General features: G+C 36.1%; 1 protein-coding gene across 1 annotated transcript; it reads right to left on the minus strand.

The window, feature by feature from the left end:
- Positions 1-4: 4 nt before the first annotated feature.
- Positions 5-10,610, minus strand: LOC127864783 (uncharacterized). Its single transcript, XM_052404661.1, has 4 exons — positions 10,285-10,610; positions 1,045-2,024; positions 132-181; positions 5-52 (listed from the first exon to the last, which is right to left on the minus strand). Exons 1-4 carry the CDS (start codon positions 10,608-10,610, stop codon positions 5-7), a joined length of 1,404 nt encoding a protein of 467 aa, XP_052260621.1.
- Between the last annotated feature and the right edge of the window lie 701 nt (positions 10,611-11,311).

The raw sequence follows: 11,311 nt of genomic DNA on the forward strand, positions 1-11,311 counted from the left end.
CAGCTCACCTGTTGTACAGTGTAAGGCCAGTATCCACAGACCAGCACCTGGCCTGCAGGGGTCACATGTAGACCAGATGGTTCACGTAGTGCTAGGTCTGTGAATGTAGCCAGGAGTGTTCCATCCCTGGCCAGGGTGAGAAGCTTGTCCTGCCCATAGCTGATGATGTACAGCCTGTCTCCTGTGTGACTCACAGCACACTTGTATACTGCAAAACAGAGTAACATCAAGATATTGAAATACTGTAAATGTTAAATAATCTTATTACACATACTGCAGTGATATTGTTTTACGCATATGTTGCTATAAAGAGGCCTTTACACATCTAAAATATATGCATACATTTCAATGATTCAATAGTTAAGCGTGACAATAAACTTCAGTAGCAGAGCTATTGTGATAACCTTTGAAATGTTGAAATGCGACTAGTGAGTTAGATATGAATTGAAGCAAAACAATTATACAGATGGAAACAATTACACATACTGAAACAATTGCACAGTTCTATCAACAGGTAAACATATTGTACATGTACAATCATTTAACAACCACAAAATTAAGACCAGGTCAGAAAGTGTCTCTTTCCCAGGAATTCAGTTTCTATTTATAGACATGCCATGTAGTGACAGTCAAAATACTTCATTACTCATGATTATAAATCAATATTTCTGAATCTTGTTTTGGCTACAATGTACTGTAGCATTCAAAGGGCACATTTGAATTATCGAACAAATATTTTATAATACATCAGCAGGTTTTCTGCTATTACATCTGAATTTTATTTTATTATCATCTCACAAAGTATAAATCTATAATTTATATGATTAGTTTTTCAAAATAACAAGATAAAGGCCTAATGGGTCAATATCTGTTGATTAAAAAATAAATCCTAATTCGGTTCATTTATTGAATAAAAATTCCCAAATTTGTCATTGTATGAATTTAAAATAACACAATTTGACTAGACTCCTTTTCCCACAATGGCTAGATAAATCCCTGTACATAATACACATGTTATCAGGATGGATTCACCATGATTCTTACCTGTAGTATAAGCAAAAGTTTTATAGAGTCTGCAGATCAGTTTGCCACTCAGCGTGTATTTGTACAGTTCTTTACCAGAAGTGACAAAAATGTCTCCTTGGTGATGGACAATCCCTGTACATTCATGTTGTAACTGAAACTTCCTGCCACGAACAAGCTTTACCTGGTTGACAGTGATAAACTGGATCTCATGTATGTAGCTAGTATTCACAGCCACTGCAACCTCACTCGGTGTGATCAAACATATGGCCTGTGGATAAGCATTCACATCCCAGTGACTCACCACCTGGTACTGCTGGCTCAGAAGCTTGACTCTCTTATTATTGTAGTCTGTAACCAGGACCTGTCCATCTGGGAGAGCACATATGCCTGAGATACCACATGTAACTGAATCACTTGGTATTCTCACATTGTACTCAGACTTCCCCTGGACCTTAAACACCTTGCCTGACTTTCCAAGCAGAGTCAATGCCTGCTGTATGATATGTTTACATTTTATGCTGGCTATAAGGCAGAGCTCCTTATTATCTCCAATTTTCTGAACGATTTCAAGTAATTGTAACAAGTCACTGTGAAGACTGGTGCATTTATGAACGGAACTTGTAACTGACCCTTTTATGCTTATAACTTCATCTTTCATCTCGTTAAGTTCCTTCGCAGTAATATTATCAAATTCATTCACGATAGAGAGAACACTCCTACACATCTCTTCTTTTAAATATTGCTCATTTCCGCCTGATGTACCCACAGAATTATTATCACATTCATCTATATAAGTATTTAAATTGCCACACATTTGTTCTATCATAACTTCCCTATGTTCCTTGTATGTTCTCTGCAATGACTGAATGCTGGCCTCTTGACTGATCTGCAGGGTTTTAATTTCCCCCATAACAGTTTCCAGCTCCACTGACAACCCCTCCAGGCCAGTGGGCTGCCAGTTGGTCAGCTCCGAAATCTGGGTCACTTTACTGCACTGGCTGAAATAAACAATTAATACATGTACATACTAAGGAATAGTAAGTGATATTATGTATTACTTCAAACAAGAATAAAGTGTTAAATAAAAACATACATGGACAATAACTGAACGCTTCTTGGGCCTAATATGGGGTATATAGATTTGCACTTATCCATCCATCTGCCTGACTTTTTTGTTGTATATAACTCAATATGTATTCCTGCAACTTAACAAGTACAGTAACCAGGCATGTGAGCTAATGTGCACCTCTATATTTTGTTTCTGCTGTTTTCATCATAATTGTAGTTATGTCTCCTATTTAGACAAAAATGACATTTTAAAATATGTGTAGAGTGTAAAATGAACAAGGGCTGTTTGTAAAACATGCATGCCCCCCATAAGGGCTGTCAGTTGTAGTGGCAGCCATTGAGTAGATACGTTTTCTGTCACTGTGACCTTGACCTTTGACCTAGTGACCTTAAAATCAATAAGGGTCATCTGCGAGTCATGATCAATGTACCTATGAAGTTTCATGATCCTTATCGTAAGCGTTCTTGAGTTATCATCCGGAAACCATTTTTTCTAAGTTGAGTTACCGTGACCTTGACCTTTGACCTAGTGACCTGAAACTCAATAGGGGTCATCTGCGAGTCATGATCATTGTACCTATGAAGTTTTATGATCCTAGGTATAAGCGTTCTTGAGTTATCATCCAGAAACCATTTTTCTATTTCGGGTCACCATGACCTTGACCTTTGACCTAGTGACTTGAAAATCTATAGGGGTCATCTGCGAGTCATGATCATTGTACCTATGAAGTTTCATGATCCTAGGCAAAAGCGTTCTTGAGTTATCATCCGGTAACCATTTAACTATTTCGGGTCACTGTGACCTTGACCTTTGACCTAGTGACCTGAAAATCAATAGGGGTCATCTGCGAGTCATGGTCTCATGATCCTAGGCATAAGCGTTCTTGAGTTATTATCCAGAAACCATTTTACTATTTCGGGTCACCATGACCTTGACCTTTGACCTGGTGACCTGAAAATCAATAGGGGTCATCTGCGAGTCACGGTCAATGTGCCTATGAAGTTTCATGATCCTAGGCATAAGCGTTCTTGAGTTATCATCCGGAAACCATTTTACTATTTTGGGTCACCTTGACCTTTGACCTGGTGACCTCAAAATCAATACTGGTCTTCTGCGAGTAATGATCAATGAACCTATGAAGTTCCATGATCTTAAGCCTAAGCGTTCTTGAGTTATCATCCGGAAACCATCTGGTGGACGGACAGACGGTCGAACGGACAGACGGACATACGGACGGACTGACATGTGCAAAACAATAAACCCCTCTTCTTCGAAGGGGGGCATAATTGTATTGCTTCTAGAGGACTAACACTTTACATAAATATTTATCACTGTGTAATTTTACCCACATGCATAGTTTGGTATGTCTTTTTTCAACATACCCAGAGTTATGACCCCTGTTTAGCAAAGAAAGCACATTTAAAATTGTATGTGAGTAACTCAAAGAGTACAGCTGATAGAGGGATGAACTATTCTTAAAGTATTACCCACCATGTAAAATTATGCACTTGATATTTTTTTCAAGTTTTTTTTTTACATAAGAAGAGTTGTGACAGTCCCTTTTACCAAACGATAATATTTTTTCAATTGTGAGAATCCTTACTCAAATAGAGGGATACTTCTGCAGTAACATATTAATCGTCAGGTTAACTTGTGCAACTCCATATGTTTGTTCATAATTTTAAGACATTTGTGCAGTTGTGGGACAAATTGGATTGTAGAGGTATCCATGTACTCAGAACAATGTTCTAGTTGTTTATACTGTTTTCAATTTTAATATTGTAAACCTTGACCACACTATCAATAATAACAAATGCAAGAAAAGAGGCATGACTTATAATTTATGTATATTCCCAAACATTTTTAAATAAGCCATCGATGAAAGTCAATAAATTGTTCACAACCACCTGTCTTAAGTGGATTAAAAGTCAATGAATGAAAGCATTTAATAAAGGCAGTTCGGTAATATATCCGTAGAATGTGCAATGTTCCTACAGTGTGTTATCATAATTGAAAATCTGTTTAAAATATTGTTATGATTGGTATAACAGGTACTTAAACTGACTGTGACACCTTTATACATGTAATTTCATGTTATAAGCTTCTGTGACCTTTCACCTATTGACCTAAACATGGATTTACCTCTTAATCTTCCGCGATGTAAACATAAAAGTCAAAGTATTCCCTAGATATCATGTGGAAACAATTTGTCTACAGACCAACCGACAAATGGACCAAAGGACAGATGCAAAGCAAAATAACCCTGCTTCTTAAAAGAGGGTCTTCTATTTCTAAATAAAGTCTCAGCATGAACAATCAAGCCTGTGATGAGTGGCTTATTATGACATGCAACCTCATGGTCTGCTATGTCCCAATATATTGTGTTGTTATGTTACCTATTGTGATTACTTTGCTTTTGTTCTTGTCACATGATCTATTAGTGGAAAAGAAAAGACGTCATTGTAAATTGTTTTAAAGGAGGATCCGAGAGATTGGTTTATTGTTTATTTATATGTGATATTGAAATACCATACAGTAGCAAGCCTTAGTGGCAATGATGTGTTTTTTTTAAATTGGGATATATGAATAATAATTTTGCAATTTACTTTATACTACACAAAATAAGAAAAATTACAACTTTTTTAAAATTTGTCAAAAACATACTTTAATTGTATTCGCATTATTTGCATTATTTGCAAAAAAATGGTTAAATGGCAGCAAAGCAAGAGCCAATCGCTGTTCAAGAGCGTTTTTCACATTCAAAATGTTAATTCATACATGCCATAATTTTTTAGGTCCAAAGCGGGACATTCCATAAAAAATTGTCGCGACATTTGACCAAAAAGCAGGACACCTAAAACGATCTATCATTCCACGTTTACTATAGTCAGTATAGTACTAACAAAAACTCTTGATACTTTTATTCAAGACATAAAACAACTGATATGAAGCATGAAATCTTAAACATAACAATAACAGTTTTATTAAATTAGACAATAGCAAACAACGAAGATAATATTCATCTGTTTAAGAGTACAAAATCTAGAACATTACGACAACAATACTCATTATATTAAATTCAATGGCAAACATTAACGCAGGGGAGGCTATCCAGTTGACTGAAAGTACGGGTTACAGTACACTATCTACCGAACAGTTACATCAGTTACACACGGAATGCGCGGCCGTACACATTTCCGTATTTTGTTTTCTTCCTATATACACAGATTAAACTGAATTGTGAATTGTCAGGCGCTGTATTGGGGTAGTGTCAAACTGCCATGAATAACAACATGTTGTTTTTATTACAATAACACAAGACAAGATGGGTAACTCTTTTACTGTTTGTTGCGATGTTTTTTTAAGCATGTGTCCATGCGCAGTTTGTTACTTGTCAATTGTCGCGGCTTAATTGGAGTAGGGTCAAACTGTCATGCATAGCACCTCGTTGTTTTTAGCTTAATTGGAGTAGGGTCAAACTGTCATGCATAGCACCTCGTTGTTTTTATTACAATTACACTAGACAGGATGGGTATCACTTATTGGACTGTTTGTTGCGATTTTGGTATATTGCACATTCGGAATATCCCGCTATATTGGAACTAAACATTGAATGTAAAAGACTCTATTATGACGTAGCGTTAATTTTACAAAACAATTGTTTTGTAAACCGTTTCAAACAAATACAAAATAAACACATTTTCAACATTTATTTCATTATAATAAAACTATCGATAGCAATAAGCGACCACTATCTTGAAGACCACCATGGTGTGAATGCCTGATGAAATCAATAATTAGCCGATAAATCGCTGATAAGGTGTCATAAACAACACTGGTACACACGATAAATAGAATCGGATTGTTTATTGGAGGGCAATAAAGGGATTAGCGGTGTTAAGTGTTAGCGAAACAGAGCTTGAATAGCGAATTTTATTGGGAACCTATACACCTTACATCGTTTTTTACGAATGTCGGGACAAATCGTCTCATGGCGGGACGGCGGGACAAAGGGCCCAAAAGCGGGACTGTCCCGCCGAGATCGGGACGTATGGCATGTATGGTTAATTTCCTAATGTTAATGAAATCCAAGATACAAAACATGTTTATGATTATATTACACACATTTTTTACAGTATTGAAAGTGTACTGAATATTGAACACAGTGGACTGCACATTTTCAACAAATATACACACATTTACTTTTCTAAATTATGCAAATAAAAACAAAGGTTTAAGAATTTTTGTGGGTTTTATTTCCTTTAAAGTCACATAATATCCACCGCATGAAATGTTTGTAAAAGGTTTATGTTTTTTAAATCACATAATAGTGTTAGTAGATATAAAGAATAACAGGTTACTGCTTGATCTTTTTGTAATATATCAGGCAAGGCTTAGAATAATATAACGGCGAGGCTTGCCGCGCCGTTATTTTATTCTTGCCGAGCCTGATATATTACAAAACGATGGGACAGTAACCTGTTTTTCTGTTTATCATACCATATTTTCCTAAAAATCTGCAAAATAATCCATTTTTAACCAGGTTTTCCGAAGGAAAAAACTGGTTATTAGATTGGCGAATGCGGGCGGGCTGGCTGGCTGGCGGGCTGGCGGGCTGGCTGGCTGGCTGGCTGGCGGGCTGGCGGAATAAGCTTGTCCGGGCCATAACTATGTCGTTCATTGTCAGATTTTAAAATCATTTGGCACATTTGTTCACCATCATTGGACGGTGTGTCACGCGAAATAATTACGTCGATATCTCCAAGGTCAAGGTCACACTTTGAGTTCAAAGGTCAAAAATGGCCATAAATGAGCTTGTCCGAGCCATAACTATGTCGTTCATCGTCAGATTTTAAAATCATTTGGCACATTTGTTCACCATCATTGGACGGTGTGTCGCGCGAAATAATTACGTCGATATCTCCAAGGTCAGGTCACACTTTGAGTTCAAAGGTCAAAAATGGCCATAAATGAGCTTGTCCTGGCCATAACTATGTCATTCATTGTGAGATTTTAAAATCATTTGGCACATTTGTTCACAATCATGGGACGGTGTGTCCCACGAAAGAATCATGTCAATATCTCCAATGTCAAGGTCGCCACGACTAAAAATAGATTTAAAAAAAAAAAAAACTTACAAAGGGGGTTAATTTTTTTTGGTCATTTCAAAAGTTCAGTTTGAGTTTTCTCCCTTTATCAGATTTTTTTTTCACAATGAAAACCTGGTTTTGTGACAATTTTGTCCCTTGTTTATATTTAAAATGTACAGATCCCCACTGATTTTGCTGATCCGGCTTTTACACGTTGACATACATGTAACAACGGCGTTGGAAAAGAGGTCACGAATAATCGTTTAGAGAATAAAAGTTGTTTCTACTAAGAGTGCACCCGCTTTATTTATAAACGTTTTGAATTGGAGATCAGGAATGGACTGCAGCGACAACATTTAATGTTTGATTAAGACACATTTTTTTAAACACATTTAAATAACACTATTACATCCCCGTCATGCAAAAATTGGTCTTATAGCATATTTGGCCAGCGTAGCTCAAGATTTCGTGATATCTCCTGAGTATCCTCTACATAATGCATATCCTGAAAAGACTGCTGGACTGGAGCTACGCTGGCAGCATATTGCGTAAGACCCATTTGTACATGACACTGTTATTTACAAATCTGTGCATCTTGTAAATGGAACATCAAACCACAATGCTTTCTAATAGAAAATTGAAGTCACACTGTGTTATTTATAGCAAAATGGCAAATGTCAGTTGCCTATTCTGGATTACAGGAAAGATTTTCAAACAGACTGAGTGCGTACATGTATGTCACGTATGTGTGGCTAGACAATTCAATGATTTCAGATCTAGCATGCAAACTATATTATTTTGTTAATTGAAAGACAAATGCAAGACAAACAACATTTACCAATATATTTTAGGTTTTCAATAATTTATTTCCATAAAATTCATGGGATTGTTATTTGATATCTTAACAAGATGTGTTTGTGAAACACAATGTCCCCCTATATGACGTTTGACCTTGAAGGATGACCTTGATCTTGACCCTTCACCACTCAATATGTGCAGCTCCATGAGATACACATGCATGTCAAATATAAAATTGCTAGCTTCAATATTGCAGAAGTTACATTACATGAGCAATTTTGACCCATATGTTTGACCTAGAAGGATGACCTTGACCTTTCACCCCTCAAAATGTGCAGCTCCATGAGATACACATGCATGCCACATATCAAGTTGCTATCTTCAATATTGCAAAAGTATTCATAAAATAAGCGATTTGGGCCACATATATTTGACCTCTGACCTTGAAGTATGACCATGACTTTTCACCACTCAAAATGTGCAGCTCCATAAGTTACACATGCATGCCAAATATCAAGTTGCTATCTTCAATATTGCAAAAGTATTCATAAAATGAGCGATTTTGGCCACGTATATTTGACCTCTGACCTTGAAGGATGACCTTGACCTTTCACCACTCAAAATGTGCAGCTCCATGTGATACACATGCATGCCAAATATCAAGTTGCTATATTCAATATCGCAAAAGTTATTGCAAAATGTTAAAGTTGGCGCAAACCAACCAACCAACAGACCAACAGACCAACCAACAGACAGGGCAAAAACAATATGTCCCCCACTACTATAGTGGGGGACATAAAAAGCAATATTGTATTATCAACATGAGGACTTTATTAATAGTTACAGTCCATCTTCCCCTGACAATTTACTGACCAAGCATTGACCCTGAACGTATTGGAGACGAAATGTATCTGCAGTCTGCGAAACAAGCGCACGCCCGGTGGCCTGGGCGTGTAAATTATAGCTCGGGCCTATTAAAATTGCCATATGGTACGCCCGTCAGTCTAGTAAACATATGGACATATGGACGGACATATGGACCGACATGTGCAAAACAATATACCCCCTCTTCTTCGAAGGGAGGCATAACAATATATAGGGCTCTTAAACCAGGCAATCACTTTTTCTAGGTAATTGAAGTAATCTAGGTAATCATAAGTAGTTTCTTGACAGCTTTAATTTCTTATTGCAGCTGGATAGAGATTTCTTCAATATTGGAAACAAAACACTAGACAAGAATTCTAGTACACATAAAGGTAGTCTTGTCTAAAAGGCTTGTGAAAATTGCTCATGCAGTGTTACTGGTCTGACAGTGATGATAGAGCTCATAATGTGTGTTGAATGCACTTTGTTTTACAAGTTAAAACAATACAATCATAAAAATCAAGCATGTGATCTACTTTGGACAAAGAACCCAGTGTATAATGTAAATCTGTTCTATAATAACTCCATGCTGAAAGACCTCCCATACCTGAGCATTTAATATATACTAAAATTTAGTTCTGTACTGTTTGAATTGAAACAGAGAGAGAGAGAGAGAGAGAGAGAGAGAGAGAGAGAGAGAGAGAGAGAGAGAGAGAGAGAGAGAGAGAGAGAGAGAGAGAGAGAGAGAGAGATGATAGAAATCTTTTGACCCTTGGCAAGGCAAGTTTTGACCCCTGAGGCATAATTTTAACAAACTTGGTAGAAGATCACGTCTAAGAAAATCAATATTGTTCCGATACATCAATGTTGATGAGCAACATGAGGAAACAACACCCACATGGTGTCAGAGCATCATGAATAAATGATTAAATGTTACTTTGTAGCAAATGATCTAAAGCAGCAATTGCAAAATTAAAAATTAATTTAATAATTTATTTCCAAAAAATAGAATGAAAGTGTAGTCTTAACATTACAAAGTATTTCATACTTTTCAAAAACAATTAAGCAAAAAAAATTGTAATTTCTAAAATACCATAAATTAAAATTGACAACTTGACAATTCCAAATTCTCATTTAACCCTTTCCCACTTAGAAGCAAGGTGCAAATGGCTATCTGCAAACAGCATAAAACCAGAACAGCCTGTGAGTAACGTGCAGTCTGTTCTGGTTTGATGCTGTTTGCTGCTCATCAGTAACCTAAGGTTTGGAGACGAAGCCTTAAAAACTTGAATCTAGTAAGAAAGGTCTTTAATTAAATGTAACTTTCAGCACGACTAAAAATGCATGAAAATACGTATCTAAGTGGTTAAGGGTTAAATTGTGACATAGTTCATTGATATCTTAAGACTTATTTGTGCCAAAGTATTTTATAACTACCTGTGATTATTGAAGGCACACTTTGTGCAACACAGCTGACTGTGGTCATCACATAACATTTCAATTTTGTGGTCCTTATGCGCTTCACACTTTAATAGAAATTCCTCCACCTCTTTCGAAACTGGCCATTTTTTCATGTCATTCCTTCCATAAGCTGAATGTTTTTTAAACCACTTATCATGCAACTGAATACATTTCCCACAATACAGTTTCAAACATGTTTTGCAGTAAAATTCTGCATTTGCTTGCTCTTCGCATGAGGAACAAATAAAATCCTTAACCTCGTCAGAGCTTATGGCAAGTGAAGACATAGACAAGCCCGCCATTTTGATAACTGACTGTTTAAGCACACAAAACAAACAGCTTAAGTTGAGGAAAATTATTAATTTCACAGTATCTCTGTGAATACAAATAACTAGTCCAGAAAAGACACGATTTAAATCTTTGTGTATTTAAAAGTCAAGCAATCACAAAATCTGTACTGTACAGAAGTCAAGTTCAACCTCAATAAGCAATCAAGTATTTTGAACTAAACAAGTACCAAATAAACTGTGAAATGACATTCAATGGTATGACATCAGTGAACAGTGTAACTATGTAAACTGTAATGGGACTATTGGGTCACGTGGGTATTGAAGATATTTCAAACTGTGGAAAAGAAGATACTTAATTGAAAATTAGATCATGTTTAACAGATTGGAAGGCAAAATGCAGTGAGTTTAAATGCATATTGATAAATGAACAGACATTTATGTACAATGTAAAAAAGCAAGTTCTAAATGAAGGACACCAATTGTATATTTATCATCAATGTCAGTTAATTTTGCTTTAACATAGAACTGTTAGTAATTGCTATGTTAAGTATTTAAAATACAAATTGCTATTTTTACAATTAAAACATCATACCATTTTTAATATAAAATATTTAGGAAAAATTGCACATAATAAAATGGGGCATCCTACAAGTTAAAAATTGCACGTAATATGGGGCATCCAACAAGTTAAAAATTGCACATAATATGGGGCA

Source organism: Dreissena polymorpha, chromosome 1 (assembly GCF_020536995.1).
Source record: "Dreissena polymorpha isolate Duluth1 chromosome 1, UMN_Dpol_1.0, whole genome shotgun sequence".
NCBI classification, from domain to species: Eukaryota; Metazoa; Mollusca; class Bivalvia; order Myida; family Dreissenidae; genus Dreissena; species Dreissena polymorpha.